The following is a 17,365-nucleotide window of genomic DNA, read 5'->3' as shown; positions in this document are numbered from 1 at the left end:
GAACTTCCTATTCTTTTCCATTGGTTTAGATGTCTGTCTTTATGCCAGGATCATACTGTTTTAATTGCCGTAGCTTTGTAGAAAGTTTTACTATCAGAAAGTTTGCATCTTCCAGCTTTGTTCTTTTTCAGGATTGGTTTGACTATTCAGGGTCACTTCTGTATGTAAAATTTCATATGAATTTTAAAATGGGTTTTTGTATTCCTTCAAAAGATTTCATTGAAATGTGAATGTACTTAATGCCACTGAATTCACTGAACTTGACACTTAAAAATAGCTGTGACGGTAAATTTTATGTGATATATATTTTACAATAAAAAATTTTATTGAGGGGGGAAAAGATACCCATATCCTAATCCTTGGAACCTATGAATGCTACTGCTATGGTCTGAATATTTGTGTCCCCCTCCTAAAATTTATATGTTGAAATACTAACCCCAAGTTAGAATTAGAAGCATTAGAAGGTGGAATCTTCTGAGAAGTGACTAGGTCATAAGAGCTCTGCCCTTATAATTGGGATTAGTGTCCTTATCCCAGAGAGCTAGCTAGCCCCTTCCACCATGTGAGGACACAGCGAGAAGATGCCATCTATAAATCAGGAAATGAGCCCTTAAAGGGCACCAACTCTATTAGTGCCTTGATCTTGGACTTCCTGGCCTCCAGAACTATCAGCAATACATTTCTGTTGTTTATAAGCTACCTAATCTATGGCATTTTTATAGCAGCACAAATTAAGATAATTGCCTTCTGTGGCACATTTTAAAAAATTACAGATATTAAGTTGAAGATCTTGAGATGGGAGATTATCCTGAATTATCCAGGTAGGCCTTAAGTACAATCACATGTATCCTTATAAGGGAGAAGAAGAGGAAAATTTGAACACAGAAGGAAAGGAGAAGGCAATGAGACCATGCAGGCAGACAATGGAGTGACAAGGCCACAAGCGAAGGAATGCTGGCAGCCACCAGAGTTGGAAAATACAGGGAATAGATGTTCTCCTAGAGTCTCCAGATATAGTGTAACACTGCAAACACTGACTTTTGGTCCAGTGAAACTGATTTTTGACTTCTGGCCTGCAAAACTATGAGGGAATACATTTTTGTTGTTTTAAGTAGCCAAATTTGCAGTAATTGTTATAGTAGGCATAGGACACTAATGCAGTGACATTCACTGCAGTGGAGAACACCAAAGGAAGAAGAGGTTTTAGCATGGAGTGGAAATCAAATTTTTTATTTGGACTTTTGATTTGGGACTTTCTGTTAGGCTGTTCTTGCACTGCTATCATGAAACACCTGGGACTGGGTAGTATATAAAGAAAATAGATTTAATTGGCTCTCAGTTCTGTGGGCTGTACAGGAAGTGTGGTGCTGCCATCTGCTTGTCTTCTGATGAGCATCTCAGGAAGCTTACAATCATGGCAGAAAGTGCAGCTTGAGCAGGCATCTCATATGGGGAGAGAGGGAGCAAGGGGCAGGAGGGTGGGGGGTGCGTGTCACATACTTTTAAGTAATCAGATCTCATGTGAACTCACTATCATGAGGATAGCACCAAGAGGATCGTGTTAAACCACTTGTGAGAAATTCGTCCCCATGATCCAATCACCTCCCACCAGGCCCCACCTCCAATATTGAGGATCAGAATTTAGCATGAGATTTAGAAGAGACAACATCCAAACTATATCAGACTTATAATTTCTGAGGTACCTATGAAATTTTTGATAAAATAAACGTGTAAAACAATAGAGCTGGATGTAATTCCCTAGGGAGAAAATATAGCAGAGAAAAGATCAGGACCTAGACCTGAACCCTATAGTATGGGAACATTTGGAAACATAAAGAGGCTGAAGACCTCACAAAAGAGACCAGTAAGGGGCATCCAGTGGTCCTATAAGTGTTTAATGAAATGAGGAGAGGTCAGCAGTTTTAAATGCTGTTTACAGGTCAAGTAACATTAGATTTGTCAACATAGAGGGCATTTGCTGACCTTAAAAAAGGCATTTACTGTAGAGGGAGACAGGAAACAGGACTGGATTGGTTAAAGAGACTGGGTGGTAAGAAATTGGAGACAGCATGAAGATGTCACCTTTGTAATATTGCCTGGCTTATTCAGTCACATGTGTCAGGTTACTATAACCCATACTATAATTTAGAATTTTGTATAATTGACAAAATTCCATATGACATATCTATATATTCCTTTATAGCTTGGAAAAAAGAAAACATACATGCAAGTGTAATAACCACTTGTCTGTTATTGAATGAATGTATTGAAATTGTCTAGATTATGGCCAGTGTCTCTAAAAACTGGGTATCAGGACTTTTAATCTGTATTTGAAAATCCTGTATGATCTATTTGTACCACAGTAGGTAAAATAGATTAAATACCAATGCATATATTGGGAACAAATGGTAATAATTGGTAATGAGTGTGTCACATGATAAAGAATTCCTTTTACTGTCCCCTTTCCTCAAATTTTTCTACTCCAAGAAAAAACTTCTATTGAAAAAAATTCAATCTGAGTGTAGATTGTGTATTTTTGATATTGCAGAGTAGAAACAATCACGTAAGCTGAATTGTTTTTATGTACAATGGATTCCTCATTGGGACATTATTGCTCATTTAAGAAAAAATAGGGAGGACATTATTTTTGTTACAAAAAATAGGCTTGAGAGCTTTTTGTGTGTGTGTAAAGATAATACAAACACAGTGTTACAATTCTGGAAAATTATTTAGTCTTCTGCCTGACATCATCATATTAGGTCCCTCTATCTCTGGATGCCAGATAAAACCTCATTTCACAAGATTTAGATTGAAACTTTTTTTTTTTAAACATATGAGCATATATATTTTGACAACTTTTTTTTTCATATATTTAAAAATCATGAAATGACCTAATTAAACGATTAAAATAACTGATACAGTACTTTTCATAATAGTTAAAAACTTTAAAAATATTTTCTTCATAGGTGAGTTTTCCTAAAATGAGGCAAGAGAGAGAACCCTTTTCCATTAAAAAATCAAGTCCTTTAGTATGTAGAACATTACTTCAAAAATGCCACAAGATTTCCTGATAAAATGATCATTATATATATACACATAAATTCATTTATAAATGCAACTAATATGTATATGTGTGTGTGAATGTATGTATATATGTGAAATAAATATAGTTATGGAATATATATGAATATAAATCATACCCAAATCATTCAATGAGGTTTTTGTTTTGTTTTGTTTTGTTTTTTTATCTTGGACTAACATGTGGAAGCAATTTTTACCCCTCAAAAACATACAGACAACCAGATTGCTTTTGCTCCTGGGAAGTCCTTGGGAGAGAAGGAAAAATATTCCTACTTAATATGACAAAAGATAGTTCCTGAGAAGTTCAAACATAAAACTAGAAACAGATTGACTTCCTCCTCATCATAGAACTCTCAGGGCAGGGAGTTGGGCTCGTACTTGGATCTTCTCTGTGTCTGTAACACAGGTTACCTAAATAGCTATGTGCCGGCTTTTCCTCCACAACTTTGATTCTTCTTGCTCCAGCAGGTATCACCAGCACTTCTACATAACCTGTAAGGGTCAATAAAACATGAAATAAATCTTGAGTTCCTTCAAAATCTCTTTTCTTGATTGACTTACCTTTTGTTTTCCTTTTGGTTTTGGTTATTGCTATGATATTTCAGTACTTACGTAAAGAAAAATTTTTATATATAAAAGCTGTCATGATTTCCAGTGAAGTTTCTTGGAAAGATGTTGAGCCTACAGCACTATGGAGGACAAACAGGCACTTTTATTTTATGTAAAACAACAAAAAAAGCTCATTGATACCTTATGAATTGTAAGGAAAGAAAAAAACCAGTGGAACAGCCTGGTTAGAAACACAGTGGATCGTGAAATAGAACAGAAAACCTCAGATTTTGTTGTGGGAACTTCTTTAGGTTAGAAAGTGTGGGGAAAAAGAATATATAGCTGGAGAAAATATAGCAGGCCTGGACTAAATCCCTGGAGTACTGAAGTATAGGACAAGAGAGACCAAGCATTTTCTGGAGGATATAAACAAAGGGTTTTGAAACTGATGCCGGAGACAGAAAGTGTTAGGTCACACCAAGCAGTCTAGGGTCATCTCTGAAGATGTCAGACAGCTAGACCCAAGGCAAAATTAGGTGCTTCTCAGGAAACATTTTTCAGCAGATGTTAGGGATATAATGCTTGAAGAGAAATAAAATAATAAGGTAGAGTGAGATAAGAGAAAATGTGTAGAAAAATACAGATTCAAGTTTCACTTAGTGCAGAATAGTGAGAACAGATGCCTACTTTTGCTTGAATAGTTATTTTCCAATTATATTAAAATATTGTTCTTAGTAGTTCTGTGCAGATCCATGTATCTTATAAAAGTCTACCTTCTAAGCTTTAAAAAAGGCACAAGACCTAATTCCAGAGTTGTCTCTTATTTATTAATTATTCATCTTCCTGAGAATATTTAGGTATTTGGCATATACCAAAAGGTAGCATATACCCCACCTGGTGGCAGTGGCTGGAAGTAGTGCCATGTGCTTTTAGAATCGTAATTTCCATTCAAGAACACAGTTTGTTTAACTATTGAATTGCACATTTCAGCAACACTAAGCCATTCTCAGTAACACTAAACAAAAGCACTGTCAGTTTTTCACATGAACAAAATACGCAGCAATTAAAATGGAAACAAATGCATAATGGCTATTTGCACATAGAAGTCAGGTATGTGACTTCTGCCTTCAGTGAGCTTATAATTGAATTGGAAAGACAGGCATAACTACCTTATATAAATGAGTTGAATACAATGGCAAATATCATGTTAAAAAGGTAATATGCAAAATGATATGGTTAGTTCTCTGCTGAAGATTACAAACCAGAGTTGTTTAAGCTACTACCTTCAAGGCTTCACTGCTATTTTTATTCACAGAGGTAGGATTTTTTTTTCCCTGTTAAACATTACTCATACTTGGGAAACAATGTCATCAGACAGAATCACTATGATTCAGAAGAGAGAACAACTTATAAAGGAAAGCTTCACAAAAAAGTAAATAGATGAACTGCCTTTGGAGAATGGGTAGGCTTCAGATACATACAGAAAAAGGATGAGTTCGCTGTGTATAAGGAAGAGTAAGGGATATGTGGTGTGGTTACTGGTACTTGAATGAAATAATTCTGATGGAATGAGAAGATGTAAGAGAGTGGCTTTATTAAAGAGAGTTTAAATGCATGCCCAGGCGAATGAATTTATCAATTTGAAACTATCGAACATTCTATAGCAAGGTTCTTGGTAATTGGATCCTGGCTTCGAGAGGCTTTGTCTAACAGTGATATCCAAGATGAACAGGGATATAGTTGTGGGTGACAGTGTCAGGACACTAATGGTAAAATCCAGGAGTAGTGGAGGCTAAGGGAGAAAATCCAGAAGATACTCTGTAGAAAAAATTTTCTGAACTTAGTAACCAAAAGAAAGTGGGCACAATAAATATTGAATACAATGCTTTATTATTAGCTATGTAAGAATGGGGCATCATTTACAGGAACATGGAAATCAAGAGAGAAATCATCTAGTTTTGGTAATAACTGAATAAATTTGGTTTTGCAATTTGTATCTAACAAAATGGTACAACACACTAGTAAAAACATCCAGTAAGAACCCTGTAACATCTGGAATCTAGAGAAAGGTCATGCTACTGACGTAGCTTTGCGAGATATCTTTGCAGAATCACCAAGTTAAGGCATGGAAATAAGTGGAGAAAATCAAGAAGAGAAATCAAGGACTCAACTTTGGTGACAGTCATAGTTTTTAACAAAGTGATAAAAATAAATCGGGGAAAAAAGATAGAGGAATGGGACCAGGCGCAGTGGCTCACGCCTGTAATCCCAGCACTTTGGGAGGCCGAGGCAGGCGATCACAAGGTCAGGAGATCAAGACCATCCTGGCTAACACGGTGAAACCCTGTCTCTACTAAAAATACAAAAAATTAGCTGGGTGTGGTGGCACACGCCTGTAATCCCAGCAACTCAGGAGGCTGAGGCAGAAGAACCACTTGAACCTGGGAGGCAGAAGTTGCAGTGAGCTGAGATTGTGCCACTGTACTCCAGCCTGGGTGACAGAGTGAGACTCTGTCTCAAAAATAAAAATAAAAAAGAAAAGAAGAAGAAGGAAGAAGAAGGAGAAGGAGAAGGAGGACATCTGGTCTGTTTTGGGAAGTGGGACCCTATGGATGAGAATATCTCAAGAAGAATTGCTGGTGAACTGTCAAAAGCTGTATGTCAAACATGAGGCATCAAAGAGAAAGATGGCCAAAGAGAGTCTTCTGAGTGTTCCAGTCAAGAGATAACTGTTAATCTCCAAGCAAATGAATTCAGCAAAGTGTTGGGAGCAGATGTTGAACTTCAGAATATTAAAAAAGAAGAGTAGATATAACAAAGTAGAGCTAGTATGTGCAAATTCTTGTTTGAGTTTAATGGTACTCTCTGAGGTATGTTATACATTAGAGCTATAGGTATATCTAAGTTTATAGCTATATTTACAGTGATTCTCTTTTATTGAGTTGGGATGACTTAAAGGAAAGGTTAGACTGATTTTCAAGAAGAGAGGTAGAAAAATATTAATCAAACACATATGAAGAGAGAAAGCCAATGACTGGGAGTTAAATACTTGCAGTAAATAAGCCATTTGGCACAATTAACAGTGTACTGACTTAGAAGCTTAGAAGTTGGATCATGAAGCCAGTGAAGTCAATATTGTAAATTTGATCCTCTTGTGCACTTTACACATAATAACATCCTATTTTATAACCAGAGATCCCATTTTTAATCAGCCATCTTAAAATGTTGATATCATTCTTCATCTTCACGGTAACAGTGAAGTAACAAATGCCATATTTTGAAAAACTGTATGTGCTAATCATTATTATAGTTACTTTACATAAATTATTAATTTTACCCATAATTATAGTCTCCAAGGTAGATATTACACTTCTAATTTAATATGATGAGAAAATAAAGATAGAGGAAAAAACACACTTTCCAACACTGCATTGTCAGTAATTAGTTGGCCCAAGCTTTGAACTCAGGTCTGTCTGTTTCTCCTGTTCACTTCCTGCTATAATTCACTGCCTGCTATAATTCACTGCAACTATTTCCTAAAATACAAAAAAATAGTTAACACTAGGACTCTCCCACTGCTGTGGCAAACAACTACACACACAAAAGCTCTTACAGCATGTCCTCCTTATACTTCATTTTCTTATACAAAGAATAAAACATTGTATGCCCATTTTCTTCTTAGTATATACTGACAACTATGCAGTTCAACAACTGGCCAATACGTAATTTGCCTTTCATTCCTCTAAAAATGTATCACTTAGCTAGGCAAATTACAATGGAAGACATGATAAAGTATTAAGAAAAAAAACAAAAACAAAAACTAAAACAAAAACGCTTCTTGAATTTATTTTCCAGCTCCAACAAAAATGATTTAGCAAACTCTAAGTAGAGCACAGGGACTGAAAACACCCATGTGTGTCTGCACGTGTGTTACTCATACAATATATTCAACGTGCGTGGCCAAACTGGACAAAGAGGGCTGCATGGCCTTTAAAAAATTCTAGGAAGTACATAGCTATAGGGACAAAATCATCTCAAGAGAAATAAATACAACATTCCTGAAGTCACAAGTAGATGGTGCCTGTGATAGAATTAATAACTCATGCAGAATTTTAAAAATAGAACATTATACAAATTTAGCATTTCATTATTAAACTAGTAAATATTAATGGATCACATACTATGCTGATAATTACAAATATGGTGTTAAACAAAAATAGCATATTTTTTTTCTCATCGAGCTTAAGGCCTAATGGCATAGGAAAGACAAGTGACCATAAAATTATAAATGTGACTAGAGCTAAACGATATGGATACAAACATGGTAAACATCACTAAAATAGTCACTAGCCATAGGAGGTATCACTTCTGGGATCACTTCATTAAATACATGATATTTGAACTGAGAACTACGTGATATCTAGGAATTCATCCATCAAAGCCAAGAGAAAGCTGATCGATACACATCTGGAAATTCCAGATGTGGGTGTGTGTGGCAGAGGCTGGTGGGTGGCAGTAGGAGTATGGTCAGTGTAAGCACCTGTAAGGACTCAGAGAAGGAAGAGGACCTTGGTGTGACAGGAGACTGGAGAGACAGACAGGGACAACACATGTAGACCTTAAGGTCCAAGCTAAGAATTCTAGTTTCTTCCCTGTGAGCAATGTGAAATTAACAGAGTTGTAAGGAAGAAAGTGGCCTTACTAACCTTTAATATTTGTACGATATTAGGCACTGCTGATGTTTTCCAAATAAACATGGTAGGTAAGTTTTAATATAACTTACCTACAGTGAACAAAAGTAGAAATTAAAGTGGAATAAAAAGGGGATTTGAAATAAAAATCTGGGAAAATATATATTCACATAACTACAGTCAGAATAAAAAGAGTCACTGATTTTTAATGGTATTTCTGTTTTCTATGCTTAGTGGAAATATGAAGTGTTACAATTAAATAAAGGCATCAGTGCTAAGTGTGCATCTGTATTCTGTGAACTGTTTCCAGGCATACTAAATAAATATGAAAGAATATTCTTTAAAACTCTAATATCTTTAAATTTTTTTAGTCTTTCAATTTTTTTTTTTTAATTTCTGCACTATAAAAAAAAACTTCTGCCATCACAATCAGGTGGAAAAAGCTTATTATAATTACATTTCCTAGTTGAAAGTCTGAGAGCCTGTTTCAGCTAAGTATTTGCTTATTTATTTTTTCTAAATGAGTGCTGGCAGAGTTTTGATGTTTGAGACCTATCACCTTTTTCACCACTTTGAAGACTGCGAGTTTGATCTGCAATTTACCATAGGCCCTACTCATTTCCGGGCTTTAAGATGTTCAGGCTCACTTATCTTTTATTCTGTTTAGGCCTAGCAAACAATTTACATTCATACTTTAGAAGACTGTGACTAATTTTCTTTTCTGAAGGACTGTTTTGTCTAGAATGAACTGTTTTCTCGATTACTCAAACATAAATGGCCTGTTCTTTGTATTAAAATTAATTCATGTATTAGGCTCAGAATTCTTGTTCTTTTCAAAAAGAAATTTAAACTAGGAAAATGTTGGTATATGTAATATAAGCATATTAATGATGAAAACAGTATATTTAGAATGGGCACAGTGGCTCATGTCTATAATCTCACCACTTTGGGATGCCAAGGTAGGAGGACTGCTTGAGCCCAGGAGTTGAGACAAATCTATGGAACATAGTGAGACCCATCTTTACAAAAAACAAAATTAAAAAAAAAAATTAGCTGGGCCTGGTGGTGCATGCCTCTAGTCCCAGCTACTTGGGAGACTGAGTTAGGAGGATTGCTTGAGCATGGGATGTTAAGGCTACAGTGAGCCATGCACCACTGCACTCCAACCTGAGCAACAGAGTGACATGCTGTCTCAAAAAGTACAGTATAATTTTAAAAAGAAAAGAGTATATTTGACATAAGCATATCAATCATGAAAATAGATACCAATATTAAGGGTACAAGACACATGCCCAGGTAACAGACTAATGTAAACACAGAAAATGTTTGCTGCTTTCCAGTAAGCTTAAGATCCTGAGTATAAAGCATTTTCTGTACATAAACCACATTTTGGGATCATTATATTTCAGTAAAGACAATATCATATTTTGTAGTAAATTACCTTAAATGTATACTATGTAGATCATTCATAATTTTAATCTCACATTCCCTGAGTATTAGTATTTATAGATGAGAAAACAAGAGAAGATGAACTCTGCTGTTAAATCTATTTGGAACATTATCTCACATCTTCTGAATCCTCTTGGTTGTATGCTACACTGTCATGGACCCTCTGTTTCCAAAAATGTACTCCCTGATAATGTAGCAAAAACATTAAGAAAAAAATAAAGATGGAAAGCTGAAAATCTCAACATTACTATTCTCAATGGTTGCTTTAGGCTGTTACAAATCATTATTTTCCAGTAGACATCATTCTTTGCATTGGAGAATAAGGTCTGTAGAAACCTGATAACATTAGCCAATGCAAATTAGATTATTCCCTTGCTCTTCTAACTTATTAAATGTACAACAGATGACTTCATATTTTCATTATTGGGAAATGGGCTTGTTAGGATTTTTGGCTATATCACATGTATTGTATGTCATCACAAAAATCATTTAATACCCATTGCAAGTCTTCAATAGAATTAGAACTATAATCTCTTAAGTTAAATTCAATGTAATTTGTGTCCCCAAAGATTGCAGGGATTAATATTTATGAAAAAATAAAGAAAAATTACCTGCTCCTCTGGTGTGATTAAAATCCCCTTTAATGATCTTGCATGATTTTCCATTGCCATTGCATACACCACAATGATCTTCCCTTGCAAGAGACCCTAATAAACCATCACAGCCAACTTTCTGTAACAAGAGAATGATAGCACATCATAAATAGAGGTATTCTTTTTTGTTTTACTACTAATTTGGGACATAGTCTCTATAAACCAGATATATTTAATTGTAAAACTTATAAAATGTCATATTATAAAATGTCATATTCTCTGGTGCAAGCTAATACAACAAGCCAATGTCAAATAATATAATCTTAAAATTACCTAGATAGTGATGACAGCTAACCTACCTACATACCTTCCTCTCTCTTTCTCTGTTTCTTCCTTTCTATCTATCTTTCTATCTTTCTTTTTCTTTCAGATGGGGTCTGGTTCTGTCACCTAGGCTGGAGGGCAGAGGCTCCATCTCGGCTCACTGCAACCTCTGCCTCCCAGGCTGAAGCCAGCCTCCCACCTCAGCCTCCCAAGTAGCTGGGACTACAGGCATGTGTCACCATGCTGGATTAATTTTTGTGTTTTTTTGTAGAGACAAGGTTTCAACATGCTGCTCACGCTGGTCTTGAACTCCTGAGCTCAAGTAATCTGCCTGCCTTGGCCTCCCAAAGTATTAGGATGATAGGTGTGAGCCACTCTGACCAGCATAGAGTATCTTTTATAGTAAGTATTAAATTACACCATAAAGTAATTTGGAAAAAATATTATTGAGAAAAATGTAATGTACGTAAGTCCCAAAGGAAATCACATTTCTATTAAATGCAACATGATTAGTTTAATTCCTTCTACTCAACAAAGAACAGATATACTTCACTATATGGATGGCTTAACTTTTAAAGTGATTGTAAAGTAAGTGCTAAATGGTAAATATTAACTTTCTGGAAAACTGAGCATAGCTGTTTATTTTTACTACAGTTCATAAATCAACTGTAGTTTATTTTATCCCTATCTCCTTTGGCAGCTAGCACATGAATGTGAGTAAGAACTCCTCACAACCCATGGTTGCTTTAAGAAAACACGAACAGTTGGGGAATTAATTTTTATAAGCTCCCAGAAGAATTTTGTTAATATGAATCTTCTAAGGCCCAATCAATTGTCTCTTTTCTTGTAAATAATGTTTGCTTCCCATTGATGAGCCAAAGTTGTACATACTCAAAGGGCAGAATTTAGTATGTCAGTACTGTCAGAAATAAATGGTAGTATTACACAATTCCTCCTAATCAAGATGGATTTGGAACAGAGACTGATGATACATCCATTTATAATAGGTTCCAATTATTTTAGAGGAAATTTTAAAATATTAAATGCAACGGAAAGTAAAACAGAATCTTTGTGACTGGTGCTGCTGGTGTTGGGGTGGGGGAAGCTAGCAGATTATTAAATGCAGCTGCAGGATGGATATGCTGGGAGCAAAAGTCACATTAAAACTGCACAATACAGCATTCCTTCTTTTTGTCAAGGGGGTCCTATCAGTGTCAAGAGGTACAAAATGTTAGCACAGAACTCTGATCAGAAAGTCAAAGCTTATTCAGGGAGAAATAAAGAGAATGTCTAGATGAAAGAAGTAGCCATCACAGGAAATGCTCAGAACACAACCAAGTATGTGAGGAGAACATTAAGCAGGAGCCTGACCTGGGAGTCCTGGGTTGAGAAGAAAAGTCTCTCCATGTTCAAATGGGGAAAAAGTTGAGGAGAGCTAGAGTGTTTTTGAAATGATAAAAGTATCTTTATTGCTCTATCCGTGGTACCCAGATTGCCTCTTGGCAAATGGTGAGAATACAGTAAATAATAGTTCAACTACATAATAAGTTGGTACTTAGCAGTTTCTTAGTTTTTCCCAATCCTTTAACTAGGATATTATAAGGTCTGTAAATCCAAAGTAAACGTAAGGAATAGACATATAAACTACAGGTCAATAATCATATATTTTAAAAAAAAGATAAATATTTTGTATCTTATAATTGGTAGTTTTAAGTATCTACACATATCAAAATATGCTCACATAAATCCAAAAGTTGAAGATGACCTACTTTGAAGAGGCAGTGCCACATCACTGGTAGCAAGTACCTGAGGTACCACTGGTGTGCGGGAGATATGCAAATAACATGATCATACAGGCTCCAGCCTTCCTTATCGTTTTCAGTAAGAGAAACGTCACAGAACCAAAATGGGTCACCAGAGAAAGTTGTCTGCTTTCGATTGCCTTTCATTCACTATGTCTGTAATGCTGTATTCAGCTTTGGTGCTATATATTCAGTGATAAAACACTCTAGTCAAACCCCCAATTGCTAAGGGTTGTCAGAAAAACTAAAGAGTCATGTTTTCAATTTTATTGAAAGACTAAATGAAGCATTTTAATTAAAAAGCCAGAATCTTGAAGTGTTTTAATGCCATTATAAGTCACAATCCATTTCAAACAATTCTAATTTAATTATAATCATCAGGTCCACATAGTATTTGTGCAAAATCTTTGTTGTTTTTGCTGTAATTTTAATTTTTACCAGGGACTTTGTAAAAGATTTGGCTTATACAATACTGTTAAGTAAAAAGCATAGCAATTTAGGCTATTATATTTGACATACAAAATTTAAAAAATAAATTCATTTAAGACATACAATAATCTAACAGATTTACATATAATGATGAGATGAAGGCTTCAATAGTAGAGCATATCTGAAAACAAAATATGTATAGGTAAAACATCTTTAAATTATATAAGTCAAATAAAATATAGATTTTTAATGAAAAACTACATTTTGGTAATTGCCATATTCTGTTAAAGAATAAAAGAAATTAATATATAGTCAAAAGATTGCTTCTTATGCCAATGGTTTTACATGATTCTATGCTTTAAACCTTATAGCCTACTGGCAAAATACAGAATCTCAGAGCTGGGAAAGCATTTAAGTTTTGTGTTGTTCCCAGCTTCTTACCCAGAAGTGCATATGCTTCTATTGGACCATGGATTGATCCATTCATTGCTTGAAATTGTTTTCAATTTTTGGCATTTGTGTGCATGTATATGTATATGTGTATGTGTGTGTTCAGTTGTACATTTTTCTGAGGAAAAAGAAGTTCATTAAATTCTCAAAGGAGTGTATATAGCACAAAGTCAATGACCAATGGTCTACCAACTTTATTTTACAGATTAATTAATGCATGCAAATATATTTTAAGTGATTTGCCCAGTAACAGTTTCCTAAAGGCTGTCATGGACTCAGTGCCACTCCACTCAGCAACCTCTTTCATTGCTAAAGGATTTATTTTTCTCCTGCTTCTGGAAGGTTTATCAGAAACTATCTAGACTAAGGAAACCTGCTTTCCCCAAGGTTGTAGCCACTTCCTGGGGCAGCTTGTATCCAAACAATAGTAGATGCTGAGAGTAAATGGCCTGATTTTCTCACCCAAAATGGTAACAACCCTCAAGCCTCATGCCAGTTTAAGTGCTTCCCACGGGGTCAGCTAAGGTCTTGTGACTGCACCAGAGCCTGATTTCACCATGTGCCCAAACCTGCCTCTTCCTTATCTCCACATAGATGATGATCATGAAAACACTTGGCATTAAACTTTGCACATATTGATCTTCCAGGGAATGTCAACTTGAGACAGTGGGAGAACCATGACTAGCAACTGCTCACTTCTACACTTTGATCTCTCCACTATGCTCTTCATAATCACTTTAACAGGAATTCTATTTTTTCTAAACATAGATGAAAAACACACACATGCATGTGAATGGAAATTTTTTAAAAGAAAGAGAAAAGCAAATAAAATGTTTATTATAAGAAAGTTGAATATGCATTTAAAAATCATCTGATTCAAGTACATTGAGGATACTTGAATATGAGTTATAAGGTCAATTTTATTGATTTTTGCCTCATGGCTCAGTCTTAGACACAAGGCATGGAGAACTAGAGTGCCTGAATTTTTGGTCTGAAATATTTTGATATAAAATGTCCAAAGTGCTCCAAGTTTAAACCTGAAATATGTATATTACACAATCAAAATCTCAGATTCTTTCAGTTAGTAATAGATTTTATGGAGTACCAAGTCAAACGCATCATTACACACATGAAAAAATGAGGTTTTAAAGTAAATCAGACTTGCTCAAGGTCACAGTCAAGGCAGGACTATAGCAGTATCTTTTGAATCTTAGTCCAAAGCTTTCAACCATACTGTGAAGTTGCTCAATGGTCCCACAATTTTCCTTCAACATATAAATTCTTCTTTTTGGAATGTCTTACCTGGCACCTGCCATTTGCACAGATATCTAATCCCTGATACCCACAAGAAGTTCCATCCATCACTTTTTCTGACAGAAGAATAGGCTGTTCTTTTCCAATGGGAGAGCAAAACAAGGCACATGGCTTTTCTACATACAGAATGGATAAAAAGAAATGAGAAAAAGTTACTGCATACATATTTTTATCTTAAGCTTCATTTGTCAGAATGGTTATTGAGTAAAAAATATAATTCAATGCTAATTAAGTAATGTAATATTAGAGTAGATAACATTAGAAGATTTCTATGTGTAATACATTAGGTGCCTGGAGACGTTCAATGAATATTAATCCTCTAAGAAATCTGGCTTCAAATTACCTTAAAATGTATCATTTGTTATTTTATGGCTCAACATATCTAGCACACACAATCCAGACCTCCTCCCTGAATAATAATTGGCACACCCCAATTTTATGATCATATTTTTTTGAAATGATATCCTCTTCAACTTTAGTAGGCACCAGGATTCTACCTATCTTTAAGTCGTGGTTAAGATTTACTTCATGCTTGAATTATTTCTTGATGTCTTACTTCTAAATTTCAATGTGCTAATTTTTATTTCTACAAAGTTGACATTTTCTAATTGAAAAAATGTCTAAAGGGAGAAACAGGAGCCTCTAAGATGAGAATTCTCATGAAATTTTCTATTACTGGGATTGTAGTAACAATTGCATTTGTAAAAAACATTTCTGTTACTAGGATTGTTACTACACTGCCACAGAAATATTGTTCTGAAATGCAATACCATCCCATGAGAGCATCCATAGTTATGTGCAACTGCTGATGCGCTTGGGAGAACTCTGTCCCCTTCACCACTTATGCAGAAACCATGTCGTTGTATACAATATCTAGGTTGAGAACCATAAACCCAGGTAAATAATTCCCAAACAGCTGCCAGTCTTCGTAGTGCCTCATTCAGCAATGAGATAGGATGTTTGGGGTTAAAACACTTGCCTTTTAGGCTCAGAATGTGGCACGATATTTTTAAAGTGTTGTGTCCATTTCTAAGCCTCCTACAGAAGAGCTGTAGTATTTGGTAACACCAGTAATACTATTATCCAAATCTGAAACCTCAGAGCAATTTCCATGCTACATTACTACTCTATTGGCTTGACACCAGTTAGGTCCTTTACTGTTTATTAAGCTTATATAAATAGAATGGAAAAAAGTTTACGGTCTCTGACACTGATCTTCCCTTATGTCTTCAGTAAAGTTCCACGTATGCTGATGGGATTCTATAAATACCAAATAACAGCCAGAGGCAAGGAACAGGGTATCACTTTGCAAAGAGAAGACAGACAGTTAAATGAGCCTTCAGAAGTGAACATTTCAAACAGTTTTCACATGTGGCTTCTGAATACTGCTCTCAACAATTTTGGGGAGTTGGAACATGGCCTTTAATGTGCATGGTTTTGAAATTTTCCTTTAAGATGCCATTATAAGCTGCAATAAAGCATTTCAGTGTGCTCTCACACCTCAAAGTAGGTTATGTTTATTCAATGACTGCTTACTATGTCATATCTTTGAACTTAAAAACAGCTGCTATAATTGCAACACTTTAAAAGTGGTATATATAATGCTCTTTCTGTAGTTTTCATTGAAGGGAAGAGCAAACCAGATATATGAATAAATAATATTGAAAGGAGTTAGTCTCCTAGAAAATTCCATTCATATTTCAAGCAAAAATTCAGATAAAAATCTTTGTATTTCTCCTTTTATAACATATTACAAATACACTCTGCTGACTTCAGCTGTACAGATGACATAAACATTTGATACCACTCTTCATTTTTGGAGTATGCCCTCAAGGCTGTGACATTGTAGTGATCCATGTAACATGCCATACTTGGCAGGCAGGCTCTGTCTTGATTTAAGAGACCAACTGTTTCCAAGATATGCATTAGACATGGATTTCAGCCAAATTTTGGCACACACAAAGTATGTGAAATACCTGAATGTTGAAGCCACGCATGTCTTTTCTCTAAAAATAAATGTTCACTGCTGCATTGCTACCCCACATTTAATTCTCCTAGGCAGGGATCCGTGTATTATATAACAGATATAGCCGCTTGTATTTTAAGGTGTCACATGTTATTAAGACAATGTTTTTTAAAGAATTGTATATTTCCATTTCTTCCATAGTGCTGTAATACATGTAGGCTAGTGACTGTTGTATATTTTATCTGAAATACAGACTGATGAGTTTGATTGATACGTGTTGCAAAATCATCACAAATGGTATCCTGCTGATTATACAAATAGCTATTGTGGATTATTTGATGATATAAATCACTTTATAAGAGTCAGGAGTCCCTTTAATTGTGATTTCTAACAGCTTTAGTGTTTTAAATTGATGCACATCCAACTCTGATTTTCTTTTAATTTGGAGAACACCTATTTTCTGTATCTTATTTCACCCATAATTAAATGGGTTTCAAATAAACTTGACATTATTAACTGTCACAGCCAGTTGGAAGTAGAAACAGGATTAAGACTCAAATAATCAGAAAATTTTCATGATGTGAACAGTCATATTGATTATATTTTTACAATAAAAAGTTACTGGCTATGTATTCAAATTTATTTAACAAATATTCATTGGACACTTAATATACAATAGATGATACACTAGGGACAGACATTAGAGGGAATGCAGAC

General features: G+C 35.1%; 1 protein-coding gene across 2 annotated transcripts in view; it reads right to left on the bottom strand.

Annotated features, from left to right (window-relative positions):
- The window catches only part of ADAMTS19 (ADAM metallopeptidase with thrombospondin type 1 motif 19), a 289,097-nt gene that overhangs the window by 82,622 nt on the left and 189,110 nt on the right, over nt 1-17,365 (bottom strand). For both annotated transcript variants that reach the window (XM_021939659.2, XM_003900067.5), the window contains exons 14-16: nt 14,671-14,798; nt 10,382-10,502; nt 3,493-3,573 (exon numbers count right to left, since the gene is read on the bottom strand). In XM_021939659.2, coding sequence (XP_021795351.1) covers nt 3,493-3,573; nt 10,382-10,502; nt 14,671-14,798 — 330 coding nt within the window. The remainder of the gene's footprint in view (nt 1-3,492; nt 3,574-10,381; nt 10,503-14,670; nt 14,799-17,365) is intronic.

Source organism: Papio anubis, chromosome 5 (genome assembly GCF_008728515.1).
Source record: "Papio anubis isolate 15944 chromosome 5, Panubis1.0, whole genome shotgun sequence".
NCBI classification, from domain to species: Eukaryota; Metazoa; Chordata; class Mammalia; order Primates; family Cercopithecidae; genus Papio; species Papio anubis.
This window is presented reverse-complemented; position numbering and strand designations above follow the sequence as displayed.